Below are 22,644 nucleotides of genomic sequence, written 5' to 3' on the forward strand. Positions count from 1 at the left end.
CTTTATGCAGGAGAAACAGTTGAAGGATGATTATCATTAGATTTTCTCCAGATACAATCATAAGGAACCAGAATCACCATAAACATGATGTCACTTCCTGTTGCTGTGTGGTCGGCAGGTCCTTCCTGCTGGACTCCTTCAGGCCGGGCTTTGTGCGCCCGACAGGGTGACAATGGACTTCCTGTGGCCGTTGAGCCTCGGCCCGCTCTGCACCAATCAGAGCGTCCAGCACAATGTGGAGCCGTTGCCATGTGAGCGGAGGACGAGTGTAAACAGGAGAGAGAACAGGGGATGTTTGGACGAGCGAGGTGTGGGGGGGCGGGGGGGGGGCTGAAAACAAACAGGCAAACGTACTTTTCTCTGAACAGAAAGTTTGTTGATTCTGATCCGGTGTGAACCAGAGGCAGGAGGACACGGACATCACAGGTTCTCCTCAGTCCGTGTTTCCTCCTGCAAACGACTTCTCTTCAGTTTCTCTTCAGTTTCTCTCCAGAATCAAACTGCTGCAGTTTCCTGAACTTCTCCTGAAACTCGTGGCTGCAGCAGAATCTGAACCTGACGTCAGAGTGAACTCATCAGTGACTGGTTCTGGAATAATGAACCCTCGTCTTCACTGCTGTCCCCGAGGCTCGAGCTGGAGAGAGACACTGTGTGTGTGTGTGTGTGTGTGTGTGTGTGTCACTGATATCTCTCTTGCTGAGACTGTGTTTAACCAGAGTCCTCTCACACACACACACACTCACGCACACACACACACAAACGTGTATACAATACTACACTCTGGTTCTCATCCCTAGAAAGCTGATTAGGCCAAAGTGTGCAAGGACCAAGGAAAGGATGCTTGAGGGTGTGTGTGAGTTGTGTGTGTTTGTGTGTTTTTGCGTGTGCATGTGTGTGAGTCCCCCCTCAGGGTCCAGAGCAACTAAAACTCTGCTGACGTCCGTCTGAAACTTTACGTCTTGCTCCACAGACGCTTCTTCTATGAAAATCAAAACTTTGAAAAGTACTGAACTGACCCTTAATGAACTTTGTGGACGTGATTAAACTCAGAACCTTCTGGTCAGTAGAAGTTCTGGACTCTTGTGGATCCGATTCTTTTCTCAGAAGAAAGTCAAACTGTTTTTATCTGCCCTGAAACGACCTTGTGACGTTTGTACGTATTGTTTTCGGGGGTTGAAGGACGAGCAGCTCCCAGACACAGCAAGGATTTAATCTGTCTCTTGTTTTGTAAATAAAAATCAACAAATGGACGAGGACAGACAGTGAGACAAGCGTCTCAGGCCTGATCCCGGCTCTTTGTCCACAGAGACGTCTCAGCTCCGTCTGCTCAGGGAGGTTTTCAGTCTGGAGCCTGAGAGAAGAAGTGAAAGTTGTTATTTAGGGAACGAAGGTAATTTCCTTTTTCTCCCAGTCTCACTTTGTTTGTGAAAGTTACGACTTCTTCTTTGTTTGATTCCTTCTGGTTTGTGGAGGAGACGTAAACATGTTTAATTGTCGGTTTGTTCGAGGGAGAAGTTTCTCCAGAACTCAGTTTGTTGCAGCTCCAGGAAACTTCTTTGTTTTATTGTTCGGCTTCTTTCTGTCTCGGGGGGGGGGGGGGGCAGTTCTGTGTCAGTGATTCAGAAATCATAATTCTTTTAACGTGAGCTGTCGCTGTGTTTGTGAAAGTTCTTCTTCTCTTCTTCTTCAGCCTCTTTCAAACTGAGCAGCAGCTGATTTACACTCTTCAGAGACTCACAGGAGTTTCTCACCAGATTCTCGAGCTCTGATGGAAAATGTGTCCTCGGTAATGTCCCTGACTCGGCAGCATCTGGTTTGAGAGACAACTCCTCGAGTTTCCATCTGCTGAAGACGTTGTTAGCTGCGAGCGCAGGACGGCAGCGGAGACGTGTGATTGGACGACATGTCGGGAAAGTCTGGACAAAGAGCAGGACTCTGGTTTCATGTCGGTGCTGCAGCGTCTCTCTGGACGTGTGCAGCCGCAGAGTCACAGACGAGTCACAGACGAGTCACAGACGAGTCACAGACGAATCACAGACGAGTCACAGACGAGTCACAGACGAAGCTCAGGACAATCGTTTCATGGACGAGGACAAAAGCTTCTTCTGCACAAGATAAAAAAATCTAATTTAAAACACTTGATCATCGTCTGGTCGTTGTGTGTCAGTGAGACAACGTGATTCAGTCTGAGACGTGCCCCCCCCCCCACCGTAAACTTTGTGTGTGTGTCTGTGTCTGTCTGTGTCTCTGTGTCTCTGTGTGTGTGTGTCTGTGTCTCCCAGTCTGTGTCTGTCTATGTGTCTGTCTATGTGTCTGTCTGTGTGTCTGTCTCTGTGTGTGTCTTTGTCTATCTCTCTGTGTGTGTATGTGTCTGTATCTTTGTGTGTGTCTTTGTCTTTCTATCTGTTTGTGTCTGTGTGTGTTTGTGTGTGTGTCTTTGTCTGTCTCTCTCTGTGTGTGCGTTCGTGAAAAGAATAGAACATTGTTTGTAATATTTATATAATCCAGCTTCAGTTCATTCAAACAGAAACAAGCTGAAACAGAAGCAGCACGTGAACCTTCATGTTAGTTTGTGACTAAACAGACTAAATAAAGACGACATGATATCGAGGTTCTGTCCACACGCATGTTGGACCAATGGAGTGAGACGCTGTCTGTCTTTATTTACGATCTCTGGGACTAAGACTCATGTTGACGTAGCGTCTAGAACCTCTGGATGTATCTGGTGTGTTGTCTTGTGTTGTTTATCTAACGGTGTGTCGAGTGTAGTTCAATACGTAATCTGGTTCTTCCACTTTGATTTATTCCCACTATTCTCTTATTGGGTTCTTAAGTGTGGGATGAATCCTCTCGACCTTCAAGTGACCTTCCAGACGTCACTTGTTGGTTTGTGAGCTGCTGATTGGCTCAGTTTCACATCGTGTCCGGCGCCATCTTGATTTTCTGAAACCAGAAGTAACCATATATGGAAGACAGGGGGCGGAGCCTGACTGTGAGATCGGGGACACACCCCTGCGCCCATTGGACGGTTCTAGCTGTCCATCACACTGTGGTAACCCCCCCCCCCCCCCCCCCCCCCCCCCCCCACACACGGTGCTTTATGGTCTGTTTGACTCCACATGGCTGTGACGCCTGTTTCCTGAAACTTTACCCACAATCCTCTGTCCTCAGCCTCATAGCTTTCACATGAAGTCACTGTGAACGATCACGCTCCGTTATCCGACCACAGGAAAACCAGTCAGAGCCAGTACACTTAATCCCCCCCCCCCCAGGTTCGGTTGGTCCCGGCCCAGAATGCACTCTGTCTGTGTGCGTCTGTCCTCGCTGCTTTCTGTCTGTATTTACACTGTCTCGGTTCTGTCTGTCTCTCTAAACCACATGTTTGTCTTCCCCCCCGGCCTTTGGGAAACGGGGGGGGGGGGGCAGATTCTGTCGTGTCTGCGTTGGATCAGAGACTCAGATCCAGAACCAGTGTTTCCACACTTTGGCCTTTTATTAACTTCCTGCTCCTGGATCCAGATCAGCTTCGTCTGTTTCACATCAAACTCGTCAGCTTCTGTCGATTCTGAGTCAAAGCTCCGATCTGCATCTGCAACAAGTTACTGACAACACACTCTCACACAGACACACACTCACACTCTCACACAGACACACACTCACACACACACACACACACACACATACACACACACACACACACACACACACACACACTCACAAACACATACACACACACACACACACACACACACACACACACACACACACACACACACACTCACACACCTCCTTGTTTTTGCAGTTTGATCCTAAATCACTTTTCTAATCGTTTTACATTTCACTCTCTGTAAGGAGTCGACCTCGTGGTGCGTTCAGGCTCCTCTGGTAAACTGCCCGTTCAGCTCAGAGGAAAGTGCTGACTCGTCTTTGTCTCTGTCTCTAAATGTGGTTTAAATGACAAATACATGATTAAACATGTGAGATGAAAACACACAATAAAAATAAATTATGTTTATAAAACGACGATCTTAAACATAAATAAAATACAACTTGATCACTTTAAATAATACAAATATGAAATGGAATAAAAACAAAGTAAAATGTAGAAATAACACAATAGATCAAATCCACCTCCTCCCTTCAGCCACAGGCTCAAACGCTGCGGTTAAAAGGTGTGTGTGTGTGTGTGTGTGTGTGTGTGTGTGTGTGTGTGTGTGTGTGTGTGTGTGTGTGTGTGTGTGTGTGTGTGTGTGTGTGTGTGTGTGTGTGTGTGTGTGTGTGTGTGTGTGTGTGTGTGTGTGTGTGTGTGTGTGTGTGATGCCCCCCCCCCCCCCTTCCTTCCTCTAACATCCCTCAGGTCACTAACTGCTGTTGTGGAGATAACGATGGGGGATGTAGCCCGGTTGCCATGGTGACCCGTCCCATGGGGTGTGTGTGTGTGTGGGGGGGGGGGGGGGGGGGGGGGTGGTGGTATGTCGACGGCGATGATCCCACTATCAGGAGATGGACGAAATAACAGAAACGAGTCGACGTCTCAGACAGATTCATATTCATCACAGATTCATATTCATGCTGCTCTTCTCTTTCTGCTCCTGAGCACAGATCCAGGATCTGCTTCATGTCAAACATCCTGTTTCTGAACAGGATTTAAACTGACTTCAGATCTGAGCTGTTTGTAAATCAAACTTTAAAATCCGCTCCGACAGTTTCCGGATGCTTCTAGTTACAGATTTGGGTTTTTTAGTTTGAAATAACTGAGACCCTGTGTGTGTGTGTGTGTGTGTGTGTGTGTGTGTGTGTGTGTGTGTGTGTGTGTGTGTGTGTGTGTGTGTGTGTGTGTGTGTGTGTGTGTGTGTGTGTGTGTGTGTGTGTGTGTGTGTGTGTGTGTGTGTGTGTGTGTGTGTGTGTGTGCGTGTGTGTGTCAGGATGTATTAACTACGCCTTCATCTACATATTAAGGGTGAATGAGGAGCTGCGTCCTGATTGGACAGACGAGGCTCGTCTTCACGCTCTGAATCGACCTCCTGATTAGTTGATTATCTGAGTTTCAGTCCTTCATCGTTACTCTTCGTCTTTTATTCTCCTGCCGACAGTCTGTTCTTCATCGCTCCCTCCTCCTCTTCCTCCTCCTCTTCCTCCTCTCCTCCTGTTTCACTCTTTTCTCTTTCATCTTCATTCATCGTTTCCTCTTTCGTGTCATTTCTTCCTCGGACCTCACTCGTCTTCATCATCATCACCCTCCTCATCCTCTTATTCAACTTTTCTCTAATTTTCCTCCTGTCTTTTATTTCTCTTCCTTCCTCCTATCATTTTCACCCCTTCACACACACACACACACACACACACACACACACACACACAGCTGTTTCTAGGTCACGGAGGTTTTATATGAATAATAAACAGCTGTCTGCTTTAAAGAGAATTATTTATAGAGACTGGAGTGAGTAAGTGAGCATCTCTCTCTCTCTCTCTCTCTCTCTCTCTCTCTCTCTCTCTCCACTCAGTCCTAAACACTTCCTCTTTTTCTTCTCATCCTCTTTTCTCTGGAGTTTTCATTATCTGTCGTCTTTATCTCCTGATTCTGTTGGTGTGTTGTGATGCTGCTGCTACAACTGTCATTAAACTAATAGAAGTAGACTGAGTGGTTGTAGTTATATTATAAATAGAAGTAGTAGTAGTAGATTTTTAATATGGGATTATCACAGTGGCTTCTGATACCAGTTAATTTCCCCGACTGGGGAATCAAACCAACAACTGGAGGAGCGACGGCCACCTGAGCCACAGCTTCTTTCCAGTGTGTGTGTGTGTGTGTGTGTGTGTGTGTGTGTGTGTGTGTGTGTGTGTGTGTGTGTGTGTGTGTGTGTGTGTGTGTGTGTGTGTGTGTGTGTGTGTGTGTGTGTGTGTGTGTGTGTGTGTGTGTGATTACCAGATGACCTTATGTCTCAGCCTGAAGCCCCTCTCCCTGCCCCCCCGCTGACCTCCCTCCCTCCCTCCATGTTTTCTGTCGAGTCAGCTCTTCCTCTCTCTCTCTCTCTCTCTCTCTCTCTCTCTCTCTCTCTCTCTCTCCTCACCTCCGTCCTCAACGTTCTCCCATCGTTCTCCTTACGTCTGGTTTCAAAGATCCTCTCGGGGCTTGAGGCTCATTCAGGAACATGTGGTTCTGTTCTGGGCCTCCTCGTGCTGGTTCTGTCCCCTGGTCAGAACTGGTTTGTGTTTGTCAGGTGCTGCTGGTTCCTCGTCTGAACTCGTCGTCACACTCTGGCTCTCGATCTCTAGTTGAGTTCTTCATTTCCGATCTTTTAAGATGCAGCATGTTCTCATGAGGTCTGGATTATGACATGTTCCTGAAGGTTCCAGAGGTTCTGGAACCAGGAACGTTTCCTTCAGCCTCTCAGTGAAATGTCAGAGTCCATGTGACCATGTCTTCTCATAACCTGAGATCCAGGTTTCTAACCGGCAGCTCACAAACCAGTGGGTCTTTAAATGGTCGATTCTCCCGACTCTGCAGTAATAATGTGACTTCTCTATTATGTGTCAGGGTTTTTATTAAAAACAATATTTTACGCTGCACTTTTATAATCTGTGGTTTAAACCCTGATAGATTAAAGGACATTTCTTTAACCTCAATCCCAGCATTTGATTATATGAAGAAAATAAATCCTCTCTGCTGATTCAATGGAGCTTTAAATAAATAAATATCTTTACAGGTAGAGATTGAACTTCCTCTCACTTCTGTCCCCAGAGACATGAATATCATTAAAAACGTTATCTGATGAAACAAAGACATTTAGATTTTCTTCTTCTTTCTTCCTCCTGACGACGTTTCATCACTTTAGAAAATCTGATGTTTTACAATATGAAGGATTTGAGAATATAAAGCAGGGATTCACCTTGACCCACAAATCGATAAGCTGCTGCTCTCATGTCAGTGCATCAATCATAATAATACTTAATCTACATATGACCAATATTTATCTGAATTGTTTCATATTTCTAACTCTGAAAGTGTCTCAGTCATTCAGGTTATTGTTGATTGAACAGTTTTAATCTGAGCTGAACTCTAATCTTGTGTCACCTTCGAGGTCAGAGGTCAATATCTGGGTTAATGCAGCGAGGAGACACAATGAGGAAATTACATCTGTTGTGTCGCACACAAAGAAGTGTGTGTGTGTGTTTGTGCGCATAGTAATTATATTTAAATAACAAGTAATTATACAATAATGAAGATGATTAACATGAACTTTGCTCTCTCTCTCTCTCTCTCTCTCTCTCTCTCCCTTAGGGCCTTGTTTACATACGAGGATGAGAGTAATGATTTGACACTTTTCGCGTCAGGAGGTGAGTCCCCCCCCCCTCACACGTGCTGGACATTACATTTTAGAGATCATCCTTGTTCTAAACTCCCTCTCTCTCCCTCTCTCTCTCTCTCTCTCCCTCTCTCTCTCCCTCTCCCTCTCCCTCCCTCTCTCTGACTCTGAAGTGGGAGGCGGCCTCCCGGAGATCACGCTGACCTTCGACAATGGGAAAGTGATGTACGGCTTCTGCAGCCTGAAGGAGCCGAGCGCCGCTCTGCCACGATACATCCTCATCAACTGGGTGAGTCGGGGGGAGGGGGGGGAGGGGAGTGCACACACACACAGACACACACACACACACACAGACACACACAGACACACACTGAAGTTTCCTCAGGCGGGAGAGGGGGGGGGGGTCACACTACGTTTTAAACTCCTCTATCTAATGAGAATAAACCAGAGGAACGGCTGCTGCACTGAAGAGACGTGGACGTTCATGTCTTACACGCCGTGAAAGCTCCCTGACCAATCAGAGCAGAGTGTTCCAGCCGGCCAATCAGCGCAGACTGGGCTTTATCAGGAGGGGGGGGGGTCTTAAAGAGACAGTGTATGAGACAGCAGCTGAAAAGAGGAGCTGCAGCGAGGAGCAAAGAGACGTGTACAGTCATAACACAAATGATGTTTCACAAAATGAATGAAACAATATCAAACTGTCCCAGCTCCTCTCTTTCCTGTGTGCGTCTCCAGCTGAGACTCATCACACACACGATGAGGCTGCTCAGCGTTTTTATTGAGAGATAATTTACCATGAATTCTGATGACGTGCGTTTCTTTCTGCCTCTAATCGCCTCTAGCTGCGTTTTATTGTGTCGCTCTGAATGAGCTGTGATTGCCGAGTCGTCTCCGGCTCGTCGTAACACAACTGTCTCACTCGGCGGCCGCGGCTGAACAAAGACTCTAATGTGGACGAAGCCCGGGGACGACAGACAGAACTTCTCTCCTCCTTCTTTTCATTTCCCTGCTAACCCGCCTCGCTCCTCCTCAGGTGGGCGAAGACGTGCCGGACGCCAGGAAGTGCGCCTGCGCCAGCCACGTGGCCACCGTCGCAGAATTCCTCCAGGTCAGAGAATCACTGCTGCTCCCACTCTCAGTGATCAAACTTTATTTACTCCTTTAATCTGTCACCTGACGTGTTAATGTGCTTCCATGTTCCAGACATGACAAATGATTTATTACGACTTCCTGCAGGTCGCTATCAACAGATAGATTTTTAATTTAGTTGATCCTAGTTCGTGTCCTTCACGATATAATCACACTGACGAGGTGTCACAACATGTTTCAGTTCATCAGTTTATTAATTATGTGAAACAACCGATGAGTTCAGATCTGAGCAGAAACGATTTAGATTTCAATTCTCTCTGGAAAATGAAGCTGCAGAGCGTTAAACCTGTGGGAGGATCAAGAGTGTGTGTGTGAGTGTGAGTGTGTGTGTGTGTGTTTGTGTGTGTGTGTGTGTGTGTTCATGACTAATACCTCCACTTTTTTAAGTAATCTCTCTGAGCTGGATGACAATCTCTCACCCATCAAGAGTGTGTGTGTGTGTTTGTGTGTCTCACACCTGTACCTCGTGGCTGAGTGTATTTATGGATTTGTAGAGAAGATAAAAAGATCAAAGATCGAGATTTTTCTGCTAAAAGCCCAAGTGCGTGTGTGTGGGGGGGTTTGTGTGTGTGTGTGTGTGTGTGTGTGTGTGTGTGTGTGTGTGTGTGTGTGTGTGTGTGTGTGTGTGTGTGTGTGTGTGTGTGTGTGTGTTGAAGTATCATTAATCGAAGTGGCAGTTCTTCCTCCCACACAGCCTCGACCCATTAGTGTATAAACACACACACCCACGCACACACTCATACATCATTGTGTTACTGTGTTCATGGGGACCTCCTCTTCCTCCTCTTCCTCCTCTTCCTCTGTGATTACCCACCTTCAGTTAAACATCTGATCTTGTTTGGTCCTGATGAAGCTGTCGGACACACAAGTGAAGAAGACTTTTGATTTTCGGACCCTAGAAAAACATAAACCATGTTTTCACACGTGTCCATCAGAGGAATAAGTCTTTGATCCTTCTATAAGAGCGACGATCAGCAGACGTTAGAAACAACACTTTATATTATTGATCATAATCGATCTGAAAGTCAAACTGTGATGAAACGTGTTTGTGTGTCTCAGGGCGTGGACGTCATCATCAACGCCAGCAGCCTGGAGGACATCGACCCGTCGGCCATCGGGCAGCGGCTGACCAACGGGGGGGTAGCGGTGGCCAGTCCGGTCCTGAGCCGCCTGAAGACCAGAGAGGACGAGCACGGAGACGTGGTGCTGACACACACAGACACACACAGGCACACACACACAGACACACACACACAGACACACAGACACACACACACACACACAGACACACACAGACACACACACACACACACACACACACACACACACACACACACAGACACACACAGACACACACACACATTATATATAACATAAGAGAAAGTTTAAATCACAGACAGAACATTTTACTCTTTTTTTTTGGTGGAAACTCTTTTCATCTGTAAAAGTAATTTACACACAGACCCTAACTCTCTCTCTCTCTCTCTCTCTCTCTCTCTCTCTCTCTCTCTCTCTCTCTCTCTTTCTATTTCACTCCCTCTATCTCTCTATCTCCCTCTCTCTCTCTATCTCTATCTCTCTCTCTCTCTCTCTCCCTTTCCCTCTCACTCCCTCTATCTCTCTATCTCCCTCTCACTCCCTCTCTCTCTCTCTGTCTCTCTGTCTCTCTCCCTCTCACTCCCGCTATATCTCTCTCACTCCCTCTCTCTCTCTCTCTCTCTCTCTCTCTCTCTCTTTCTGCTGATGCAGGGAACAGTTTACGAGAAAACCAACGCAGAGGTGGAAATGAAGAAAATCAATCGAGAGGAGTTTTGGGAGCAGGCCAAGGTACGTGAGGATGATGAAGAGGAGGATGAGGGAGGAAACAGGAAAAGAATGGAAGGAAACCAGGAGGGAGGAGTTTAATCCAGCAGTATTGCTCCATGTGCCCTCGGGCAAGACACTAAACGAGATGACGAAGCTGTAATAACCATATTTGTTGAGCTCCAGCTCCAGAAGGTTTAACTTGTGCGTCTGTTGGCAGCGAGAGGAGGAGCTGAGGAAGGAGGAGGAGCGCAAGAAGCTGGCGGAGGAGCGTCAGCGCTTCGAGGAGGAGCGGATGGAGCTGGAGAGGAAAGAGCAGGAGAGCCGAGAGCAGAGGTACCGAGAGAGGGAGCTTCAGATCGAGGACATCAGGTGAGGAGGTCAAAGGTCGGAGCTTGATAGTGTCTTCAGCGTCTGGACCATCAACTGTGAATAAAGATGGAGGACAATGAGATGAGGTTTTGATTTTCCTCTCACCGAGTGGAAGGTGGACTGAGCGCCACCTAGTGGTCGGCCCGTCCTTGAGGTGTTGATGAAGTTCACGTCGATTCTTTTCTAATAACGTTTTCTCTTGTGTGGAAACAGGAAGAAGCTGCTGGAGGAGGAAGAGGCCAAAGAGCGGCTGAAGAACCAGGAGAAGATGGTGAGTCTCAGTTTGAATCACACTTCACTTCCAACACAGTCAAAGAGCCGGAGTTTGTTCGTTGTGTTGTTGTTCAGCTGTTTGTGCGTCTGCTCAGCGACGCATCACTTCCTGTGGAGACGGCGTTTCCTTCTCATTCCATCAAGACACCAAAATAAAACCAATTAAAATGACTCCGGGGTTCAAGTCTGTAGAGAGCGATTATACACTGTGTGTGTTTGGCTGTGTGTGTGTCTGTGTGTGTGTGTCTGTGTGTGTGTTGTCGTGTCACAGCTGTTTTTATTTTGCCGGAGGATTTCAATTAGTGCGTGAGGACCAACAACTGAGGCTCATCATCATTACATAATCAGAGAGGATGAAGCTGTAATCTGACTCTGGGGCAGGAAGCAAGTTTCTCTCGTCGTCAGTTTCATGAAACTATTTGTTTCAGATTCATTTTCAACATGTTTTTATGTCTGAGACTGAACAGCTTTTATAAAGAGATATTAGATAATCAGGTCAAACTAATATGAAGTGTTTAATGTGTCAGAGGAACATGAGTATGATTGTCTATGTTTCGTGTTTTCTTTTCTGATCCGTATCTAAACTCCTCTGTCAGATCGGTCGTGACCTTTAAACCTGTTTCCTAAAGCTGATCTTACACAAACACAAGGAAACCAGAGTTTTAGAAAATCTGCATCTTTGTTTTCTTGATTTAAAACGGTTTGTTTGGAACGAGAGGCTCAACCTCAGCAAAGTATCTGCATTAGTGGGAAATAACTAATATAATAATCAAAACGATTTGATTTAACAACAGGAGAAGAACAAAACTTAATTTAATAATGTTGAAATAAATTAGTTATGTGATAAACTGAACAAAATGAGACATCTGAAACAAAAAGATCTGAATGTAAACATCAAAATATCTGTGAGAAAGTGTCACTTTAAGAAAATCTTTAGTTTCTGTTTCTCCCAGTTCGACCTCACCTGGAGAAAGTCTCTGTCGCCCCCTGCTGGTGGTGATGTGTAAAGACTCCTTCAGCTCTGTGCTGATTCATGATTCTTTACATCTGTTTCACTACATTTGAATAATTTCATCCCTGTTTAGTTTCATTAATCTTTATAATAATCAGATGATGTTTTGTGTTCAGGCAGCGGAGGCGAGCCTCGAGGACCTGAACCTGGACAAGAAGGAGACGGAGGTGGAGGTGAGGACTGAGGACTCAGGTCCAGACAGAAAAATGAGACAAGAAACTGTGACTTATGAAAACAATAAGAGAACGTGTCAGAACCCTGATGTTTGATCTGTGCTCGTCTCCAGGAGGCGAAGGCCATCATCGCCCAGCGCTCAGGAAACCCCCGGGAGTTCTTCAAGCAGAAGGAACGAGCCATGACCATCAGCGTGGACACCTCGCCCGTCTCCGTCCACAGACCCGGTAAACACTGAATTGATTATTATAGATTTATATTATAATTATAATTAATGACACAGCTCAACTGTTCATTACATCCTCGTTCTTATAAACAGGTTTAATCCTCACAAGCTGCGTTTTTAACTGTGATTCATCAACAACTGACTCCGGGTTCACACGTCTGAGCTGTGATTGGACGGTTTCTGTGCTTAATCTTGAATTCTGTCAGAAAAAGTTTTAATTCTACAAGAAAGTATCTGAAAATCTAACGTTGCTGTTGTTTTCATATGAGAATCAAACAAAACTTATTTTTCATGTTATGAAGGTTTCTTTGATGTTTTTTTCTGTTGCTCACGAGACGATTTTAGACATTTGAGTTTTTATTTGAGGTGATTTTAATCTTGTCGATCGTTGCTCATCTGCAGGTTTTCAGTGTCAGACTCTTTCTCCTGAGTTCCACATGTTTTAAAATGTGTTTCAGTTTGACGCTTATCTCGTGAATCACGTTAATATTTAACGAGCTCCTTCACATGTTCGTGCTGAAACACAAACAAACAGGTGAAAACCTAACTAATCAACTAGAGAGTGTTACTCCTCGTCTCAGGAAGCAGGACGTTTGTCTCCCGTCTCAATTCGGGGGTTTAAACTCTTTAGTTACATTTTTCCACTTGAAGGAGAAATAATCAGAATTCGTCTCCTCAGCGTCTCTTCTGGTGAAGAGGAAGATTTCTTCAGTCGACACTAACACTTCTCTTTCTCTCTCTTTCTCTCTCTCACCTCTGCACTCATGTTTGTCTTCACCTCCTCATCCCTCTCTCCTCCTCTCTCTCCTCTTTCTCTCTTCCTTCTTGCTCTCTTCACTCCTTATCTTTGATTTCTCCCACAATCCTCTCTGTTTTCCTTCTGGGACTAAACATCTTTTGCCCTCTGACCTCTCTCTCTCTCTCTCTCTCTCTCGTTTATTTTCCGTCTGTCTTGTCGTCTTGTCTCGTCCATCTTCCCACATCGTTCCTGTCCTGGTGCGTCGCTTTGTGTCTTGTCCTATGTGTGTGTGTGTGTGTGTGTGTGTGTGTGTGTGTGTGTGTGTCTGTCGTCCTGACCGTGTCCAGGCCGGTTGGACAGCCCGTTCTTGAAGCAGCAGCACAGTCCCTGCAGTCCGCCGCGGGGCCCCTCCCCCCTCCGCACGCCGCCACACGCACGGACGCAGCACGCCGCTGCCGCCGGTAGGTACAGCACATAACCGCTAAACCACAGAAGAAGAGGAAGAGGAGGAGTAAACAGAGGAAGGCCAGCCGGACGTTAGCACCTGAATCTTCTCCTCAGACATGAACAGTGATCGAGGAGGAGCAGACGTCGTCTTACTTTCTGACTTCGTCTCGTTTTCATGATGAAGAGTTTTTGACTTTGATCTGAAACCAGGATATCGTGTTGAATCCAAACCTAAAGTCTCTCGGGCTCAAATTAATCACGTGAAGTTATTTCGGAGGAGGTTTATGACCTATGCTGCAGCCAGCCACCAGGGGGGGATTGGGGGAACTTTGGCTTCACTTTTGGAAGCTGTCATGTCGGCCATCTTTATTGACAGTCTGAGATTTTACAGAACATTAACAACATGAAAATGTCTTTTATATATTTAGATTATTAGACGTCACCTTCTTATAACCGTCTTTGCTAAGCAGCTAACAGGCTAATAGCTAACAGGCTAACAGGCCAACAGCTAACAGGCTAACAGGCTAACAGCTAACAGGCTAACACGTTAACTAGCTGAGGTCCCTAATAAAACCATGAGGCTGTTTGTTGTTTTGTGTGATCGATGTTGTGTCGTCGTCTTTTAGCTGTCGTCCGCTCTGCTGCAGATGTTTATAAATGTTTCTTCTTTTATGATGTTTAATGATTTTAAAATTTTTAAATAATAATACATGTGATTCTTCTGGGATTTAGAGCTGAAACTAGAATCTCACCTCCGACCTTTTCTGATCCTCAATCTCATGCTTCGGATCCTGGACCCAACACACACACACACACACACACACTAACACGCACACACACACCACACCACACACACCACACACACACACACCTCTCCTCCTGACGACCCTCCTGTGAGTGTTTGTGTTACGACGTCGCTGTTTGTCGTCTGTGGAGTCGATGTTGTCGTCACTGAGTTTAAAAAACAGGACGTTTTGGTTCATTAATTAATTAACGCTGAGTTAATTAAAAAAACACTTTCTGCCAATAACAACTGAATTTAAAACTTTGTTGTTTTCTAACACTGAAATTAATTTGTTGTAATTCTCAGTCTTCTTTTCTTTGCTGTGACTTTGTCGTCTCGAACATAATCAGTGAGTAAATTCAGAACCAAACAGAACTCACTTCCCTCGGGCTTCTGCTCCAGAACCCGGGCGGCCGAGGAAACGATCACATGATCAACGAGTAGAATCAAACAGCAGCGATGAAGCTAATGAGTGAAACCGTCCAGATCTGTGTGTTAGTGCATGTGTGTAGCTGATAGAACCAGCTCCAGTGTTCTCTGAATAAAATACTTCTGTAATTTTTTTTTACTTTCTATGAAATGATATAAAATCCATCCTTCCTTTCAGGTTATTGTCCTGATTCATGTTTGAGCTAAATTCTATATAATATTCACCTTAAAGGGACGTTTGGTTCATATGTAAATGTTGTTTATTGTCTGTCTGGTCGTAAAAAGCTGGTTTGACCCTCGGAGGTTTCCGTCCACCGGCGAGTTAAAGAACCTCACATGTGAGACTCTGCCTGAGCTGGATGGGATTTGATCTCACAACCCTAACGACCGTTTCTATTAAAACCAATAAAAAAAGAATCTGAATGAAATCATCGTGAAACGTGACGATTTCCTGTGGATGTGTGTTTTTTTCTGGATGTAGTTTTCGTTGCGTGTTCGTGACTCGTCCGTGTTGTGTTGACGTAGAATTCACGACTCTAGTGTGTGAGTCTCGTTCTTGTTGGATTGTGTCAGTGATGTAATTTACAGAAAAAGCAATGACTTGACCCATGAGCAGGTTTGTATGATGCGTTCAGTTTGAGCTTCAGGCTTCAACCGACACGCATCAGATTTCACAACATTCTGCGAAGTGCACACGATGTTTCACACTTCACTCTGTAGGAGAGTGTTAGCGAGCGTCACGCTTTGAGCACGAGATGCTAATGCTAAACTCAGTTTACGAACCTGACAGTAAACATACAGCTGCTGGACGAGTTTTTAGTTTCTCACGTGTTTGGTCATAAATGAAAACACTGAACAAATAAAAGAAGTTATAAAGATTCATCGTCTCTGGAAACAACGAAGAACTGAACCAAGATTCACTGAACTGAACCAGATTGTGACTCAGGGAAAAGTTTCACAATAAAAGCCCTGCTGGAAATGGAGGGTTTGTGTGTGCTGAGACTCTGGAGGGCTTTTAATTTGAAACTGTTAGTTCTACTTCTCTAACAGATTAGAGAGAAATAAAGTCCACTGCTCCTATTTGAGTAAAATCAGTGGATCTACAGTAACTCACTGCTCTTCTATTATTTATATAATATTTAACTTAACATCTGAATCATGTCTGAACCAAAAGTCATAAGAATTTAAAGTTAGAACAAGTTTCTGCAGATTGTTCCTCGAGTCTTGGTTTCTATTTCCAGACGGTTTCATCTGATGCAGTTTTGATCTGAAGATGTTTTCTGGTCTTGATGAAACTCGAAGCTCGTTACAGATCAGTTTCATATCCACACGTTCATACAGTGAATTCATATGCAGCACTTTCTCCCTGAGAAGATGTGTCTTCCCCCTTCTCACTGCAGAACGGGGAAGACGGGGATCGAACCGCCGACAACGAGTCCCACATCTCCACAGTGGATCAGAGTCTCAGGCTCTGATTGTGTGTTTGTTGGTTTATTGTTGTGATGTTGTGTGTTAATGTGTTGAAGTAACTCGTGATGTGACTGGTGTGGTTAAACTTCCCAGTAGTCTTATTACAGCTGATCTAGTTCAGTTTGTTTTCAGTTTAGTTTCATTAAAAAACAATATGAACTGATGAGGACTCATGAAAACACAGATGTTCACGAGTCACTTTATTTCTGAAACATCTGGACTCATCAGCTCATCTTTGTCACTTCAACACATCTGGTTCTCCGGTTTGATGTGTTGCTTGTTGCACGTTGATGACGTTGTGTTGTTGTTCCGCTCTGTTCCTCCAGGGGACGATGACCACGAAGCGAGCACAGAGCAGAACATGGCCGCCGGGTCGCCCATCCCCAGAATCATCACCACAGCCATCAAAGAGGATCTGAGCCGAGAGGAGGAGGACGAGAGAGACGTGTGGGGTGAGAGTCCATGACACGCTGGGTGGTAACCTGTTTAGAAGGGGAGGAGCTTAGTCAGTATCAGAACTTAGAAAATCGTATTCTATTTATCCTGTGATGTAATCAATATGTTTTATCGATGTTATTTTATGATCAATTAAAACCTCCAGGAAGTTTGTGTGAACTCTCAGGTCACAGATTGTCAATTACAAAAAAAGAAAAATGTAGTCTTCTTGATATTTACGGGCAATTTGTTTACATCAAACAAAGAGTTTCAAACTATTATCTGCAATTAAATTTCCCTTCAAACTTTTCCTACAACTCAAATAAATGTATCCTCTGCAAAAAAGACAAATTTGAACAATTCAGAAACATAAGACCCACAAGTATGAATAATATAAAGTGTAAAAAGTTGAGCACCGATCACAGATCCCTGAGGGACTCCACAGGTGATCCTCCTGGATCTGAACCCCGCATCTTCAGAAGGTTTCACGTCTTGTCCCGTTAATCTTTCTTATTCACTGGATGTGAAACTGTGTAATTGGACAAAACGACAACAACACAATCACTGAACAGATCTAATTAGTGTGTATTTGTCTTGGGGTCACCAGACCCGGCCCCGAAGCGGGACCCGAAGCCGGCGGTGCAGGAGTCCCCGTCCTCGAAGCCGGTGCAGAGCGTGGCCCCGCAGGCCCGCGACTCCTCCGGCTTCAACGTGTGGGAATCTGGGACGGACCGACTGGTCAACCTGTGGGACAGCAGCTGCGACCCCCCCACCGACCCCTCCCAGACCTCCCAGTCCTCCAACCTGGTGGACCTGATGGGCAGGGACAGCGTCCTGCCCAGTGCCGCCGCCGCCGCCAGCCGGCCTCAGCCCCTCCTCAGCTTTGACGAGATGATTGACGGCTCCTTCTGCTCGGGCCCCGCGGCCGAGGACGACCCGTCCAGTCTGGTGGACGTGACCAGCTCGGACCAGATGACCCTCAGCTACCAGCATGCACTGCAGCATGTGACCGAGGGGGGGCAGGAGGCTGATGACGGACAGCTCCTGATGACCAATGGGGAGATGCTGCTGAAAGAAGGGACGCAGGTTAGACACGTCGAGGTTCAGCTGCTGCGGATTCAGTCTCAGATTCTCTGTCTTTTCATTGGTTAAAGTTTCTCCCTCTCGATTGGCTCATGTAGGCGAGCGAGGGATACTTCAGCCAATCACAGGAGGACGAATTTGGCCAATCAGAGGAATCCTCAGCCAAACCGGCGCCGGTCTTTTATAACAAGCCACCAGGTGAGCTACTTCAAAATAAAAGAACAGGATTTTAATACTCAAAATCAATTTCCATTCAAAAATGTAAATAATACAGAAGAAAACTATTAAAAAACCAAATCAAATATATATATGTGTGTGTGTGTGTGTGTGTGTTTTCAGAGATTGACATTACGTGCTGGGACACAGATCCCGTGGTCGATGACGACGACGACTAACCGACCAATCGCACGCCGCCCATCGGACCAAGAGGAAGTAGGAAGTTCATGAAGAAATCTTTTCTAAAAAAAAAAGAAAACACAAACAAACAAATAATAGCAAGTTCTGCATCAAACTACTTGTGTATAATCTTTTAGAGAAACGAAACAGTAGCCACAGAAAAAGACGTTTGATTTAAAAAGTTCGAGGCTCAGTTTATTTTCTGTGTTTGTTATTTTATTTATTTGTTTTTTCTTCTTCTTCTTTTTTTTTTTTCGCTATGCAGATGTCACCGCTCCGGGGACGTTTGTTTTGTGTACTTGATTAATGACACGTTAACGTAGCACACTGCTGCAGAGTAGAGACGAGGGCGGCGAGTGTGACACACACACACACACCAGCTCTGTAGTGCTTTAACACACATTATACAACTAATACAATGCATCATTACAGCTCCTGTGTTCCTCCTCTTCACTCCCTCTTTCTTTGCTCTCCTCTTTTTCACCTCCCCCCTTCCTCCCTCCAGCACTCAGCAAGTCACTTAATCTTGTATTTATCGCTAAAAGAAACAGAAAAGAACACGGTGGAATCTTTTATTTATTCTGGTGTATCTGAAACTCCTGAATCACGTCAGCCTGTGGCTCCCTGTCGACCTTTTTCACTCCTTTTGTATGATTTTACGACTGAATTCAAGATTAAATGGCTTGTGAATCCTCCTCAGTGCACGTTCTGTTCTTCCTCCGCCTCCACGAGCTGAAGCTCCTCCCACATGTTCCGGAAAGTTTCTGTTCTTTCTGCAAAAAGGTTAAAGATGAAAAGAGAAAACAAGGATTCTTCTGATTTACAAAATAAAAGCATCAGTGTCTCACCCACTTAGATCCTGGATGATGGAGGAGGAAACATTTATTCAGATTATTATAATAATTCATATGTATAATTACATCATATTAAAGTAGTTCTGGTGATTGTGAGGCTTCTAGTCGATGTGATGAAGAAATCCTCATCATCCTCACACGGTTCACACCTCCACCACTAGATGGCGTCACCGTATCTTCTTTAAACTGTCACATCCTGTCCTCGTGTTTCTGTTCATAATAAATAACAGTTCAGACGAAGCATCTCCACCACCTCATGTCTGTAGCCGTCAGTAACCATCTTCTAAACAGATTTCCCATGATGCAACTCTCACAAACGTGGCCTCAGAACCGCACTTTGGTGTTTCTCCTTCTCAATCTGACGTTAAGTCTAAACTCAGGATGAAAGAGTCAGAACGAGACGTTCTCATGAACCAGACGTCTTCACATGTCTCCTCCTCCACCTCGCTGTCATCACGTGGACCTTCAGGGTCGTTTGGATCAGATCCTCGAGTCCTCGTCACTCATCACCTCTTCATCAGCGGAGACTTCAGGAGCTGCAGTTTGTCCTTCAGCTTCAAGGTCTCACGTTAAACAGAGATTCTTCTTTTCAGTCAAATTAAACTCAGATTTCTAAATCGAATTAATTAACAACTGATATCTGACATGTTGAACCTGAACCTGCAGCTCATACACAACTTCTCTTTGTGCAGAATCTAAAAAAATACACAAGAAGTTGGATTTAAAGTTTCTGTCTGTTGTGTAAAATATTGTTCACATGATAAATACTAAGATCACTGCATTTAATATAAAGTAATATGATGTAACTCTGACTTCCAGTTTCCCTTGTTCCACATGAAACTACACTTAGGTGAAATATAACAATAGTTGTTATGATTATACTGTAATAGTGTTATAACAACACAACTGAACCATCTGATGGTGTCGTCAGTTTTACGTTGCGTGTTTGTACGATCGTCTTTTCTCTGCTGACCGGATGATGACAGTCAATCAACTCGTGGTGGAAAAAACATTATATATAATAAAATATGATATGATTTGTTATCTTTTAATGAAGAAACAGGATCATCTGACTGATTGAACTGATCTGATTCTATTTGCTGCTTCTCAACGTCTTTTCACTGCTCGTTCCTGATCCCACAGAAACATTAGAAAATAGAAATTCAATCCAATCAGGGCGTTGTGGTGGAGCAGCCCAGAGGTCGTCCAATCAGCTGGCTGAGGGGGGCGGGGGGGCGGCCTCCTCTAATCGCTCGTTAATCAGAGGAAATGAGTCGTGATTACAGAGACTCTGAGTCGAGCGTCTTCGAGCTCGAGAGCTTTTTATTTCTCCTCCTCGTCCTCGGAGACACGAGGAAGAACAAAAACCTCCATGAGAATAAACCTGGTTCCACATCAAATATTAAAACAATTTAAAATACATATGTTTATTTGTATGCAGTTTATACAGTGTTGTGGTGATTCGTCTAACTAGAAAATGGAATATCTTTATAAATGTGTTAAATGTACCCATCAAAGTGTGTAATAGGCCAGCAGGGGGCGTCTCACACTATATTTCAATGGCTCATAAAAAGATTTATAGGACGATTGTGGAAAATACAAACTCACCAGATGTACATGAGAATATCTCTGCAGGTAAAGAGGCTCTGGGTGAATAATCTCAGTATCTATATGAAGGCAGATCTCTGCAGAGAGTAAGAACCAGACCAGAAGATACTGGGTAACATGCAGGTGAAGCCCAGAAGATCCATAATCCAACATGTGAAGATGATCTGAGTGAAGCAGAGCAAAGTTCTGAAGAGGTTCCTGTAGAAACATGAGCAGGCAGAAACCTGCTCAGTAGCTTCTGTGAGATCCTGCTGATGAAGAAACGAACAGAGGTGAGAACACCACGTCTGGCAGAGCTGATTATGTTGTGATGAATATTATGCATGAATATTGTTTTAATTGTTTGCACAGTTTTCTGCTCAGCGCCAGGAAACGGCTGTTTTCAGGATTTCTTCTTCATATCTTTAATATTTAAGTATCGTCTGTGATTTATAAGAATGTTCCTTGGTTGAGATTCTTCCACGTTTCATAACGTGTGTACAGTGAGCTGAGAACAGTCTGTTGTGTAAACTCGTCTTGATATTGGTTTTCTGGTTCGTGCCTCAGTTGATCCCTTGTTCTCCTGCTGAAGATCAGAGGCGTCACATGGTGAACATGGTTTTATATAACAGAGGCTCAGTGTGGGGGGGGGGGGAGGAGGTCAGGTACTGAACAGACATGATTCTATGATCCTAAGATACTGAAGAGACATAAATGAACATCAGCTGTTTGAAGAAGACTTGAAACTAGAGACTGAGACATGAACTCCTGAATGTTCACTACCAGTGGAGTCGCCCCCTGCTGGTCAGCACACAGAACACAGGTTTCAGGCTCTTCGGCCTTGGCTTCACTTTCTGGACCCGGAGTTTAAACAAGTTTATATCCTCACTGCTGCTGGAGTGGTGCAGTGGGTGGATGACTGGTGCATTATGGGATATGCTGACGTGTTTACAAAACTTCAGACTCTTGAACACGTAACAACCGACAAAAACACAAACATCAGATCAATGTTAATAAAGTTTTCTTCAGGTCCGAGTTGAAGGTTTTTAATAAACGTACGTGAAGCTTTGATCTGGTGTCGTCTCTGTGGGACATTCATGACAGCAGAGACAGGGGGGGGGGGGGGGGGGGGGGGTGGCAGCCGATTCCCAGCGGTTACCGTGGTGATGTGACAGAGTGTCGGGGGGGGGGCTGATGTTCTCTCTCTAACACATGTAAACAAGGCCGAGCAGGTTGCCAGGCAACACGTCCTCCCACAGATGCTCTAGATATGAAGACGGAGACAGAGAGGACAAATGAGACGAAGACAGAGAGGACAAATGAGACGGAGACAGAGAGGACAAATGAGACGGAGACAGAGACAGGGAGGACAAATGAGACGGAGACAGAGAGGACAAATGAGACGGAGACAGAGAGGACAAATGAGACGGAGACAGAGAGGACAAATGAGACGGAGACAGGGAGGACAAATGAGACGGAGACAGAGAGGACAAATGAGACAGAGACAGGGAGGACAAATGAGACGGAGACAGGGAGGACAAATGAGACAGGGAGGACAAATGAGACGGAGACAGAGAGGACAAATGAGACGGAGACAGGGAGGACAGATGAGACAGGGAGGACAAATGAGACGGAGACAGAGAGGACAAATGAGACGGAGACAGGGAGGACAAATGAGACAGGGAGGACAAATGAGACGGAGACAGGGAGGACAAATGAGACAGAGACACACTGAGACATCAGACTCACAAAAAACTGCCTCACAAATTTAAATCTGTTCACGAACTCTGATGCATGTGTAGCTTTACAGGCTAAGTTAGCTAAGGTAGCTAGTCAGGGTCTGAAATGCATTGTTAGCTTTACATCCTCAATATGTTTATTGCTCAGTCAGAGCTGATGAACGATGAGTTTATAAAACGTTAGCCTCACGTTATCTCTACAGGCTCCATCATCGAGTCAGACTGAAGGTTTATGAAACTTATTACTGTTTCTAACGTTGTAGAGATCAACACATAAACAACATCAAACTTGTACAATTCTCTCTTTTTCATACATCAAAAACAAAGTATGAGTAATAAAATAACCAAATGAGAGATTATGAAAT

The 22,644-nt window shown here is 44.9% G+C and overlaps 1 protein-coding gene across 2 annotated transcripts in view; it reads left to right on the forward strand.

Moving 5' to 3' along the window:
- The window catches only part of dbn1 (drebrin 1), a 47,260-nt gene extending 28,466 nt beyond the window's left edge, over nt 1-18,794 (forward strand). Inside the window, exons 1-14 of one of the 2 annotated variants that reach the window (XM_053441179.1) lie at nt 830-1,390; nt 7,283-7,338; nt 7,481-7,596; nt 8,341-8,415; nt 9,516-9,659; nt 10,206-10,283; nt 10,480-10,631; nt 10,845-10,902; nt 12,033-12,089; nt 12,203-12,317; nt 16,512-16,637; nt 17,228-17,706; nt 17,802-17,901; nt 18,043-18,794. In XM_053441179.1, coding sequence (XP_053297154.1) covers nt 7,531-7,596; nt 8,341-8,415; nt 9,516-9,659; nt 10,206-10,283; nt 10,480-10,631; nt 10,845-10,902; nt 12,033-12,089; nt 12,203-12,317; nt 16,512-16,637; nt 17,228-17,706; nt 17,802-17,901; nt 18,043-18,098 — 1,506 coding nt within the window. In that variant the 5' untranslated portion in view covers nt 830-1,390; nt 7,283-7,338; nt 7,481-7,530 and the 3' untranslated portion in view covers nt 18,099-18,794. Of the gene's footprint in view, nt 1-829; nt 1,391-7,282; nt 7,339-7,480; nt 7,597-8,340; nt 8,416-9,515; nt 9,660-10,205; nt 10,284-10,479; nt 10,632-10,844; nt 10,903-12,032; nt 12,090-12,202; nt 12,318-16,511; nt 16,638-17,227; nt 17,707-17,801; nt 17,902-18,042 lie in introns of those variants that run through there. The other variant, XM_053441178.1, reaches the window with a different exon arrangement.
- Nucleotides 18,795-22,644: the final 3,850 nt, after the last annotated feature.

This window comes from Pleuronectes platessa, chromosome 15 (genome assembly GCF_947347685.1).
Source record: "Pleuronectes platessa chromosome 15, fPlePla1.1, whole genome shotgun sequence".
Taxonomy (NCBI): domain Eukaryota; kingdom Metazoa; phylum Chordata; class Actinopteri; order Pleuronectiformes; family Pleuronectidae; genus Pleuronectes; species Pleuronectes platessa.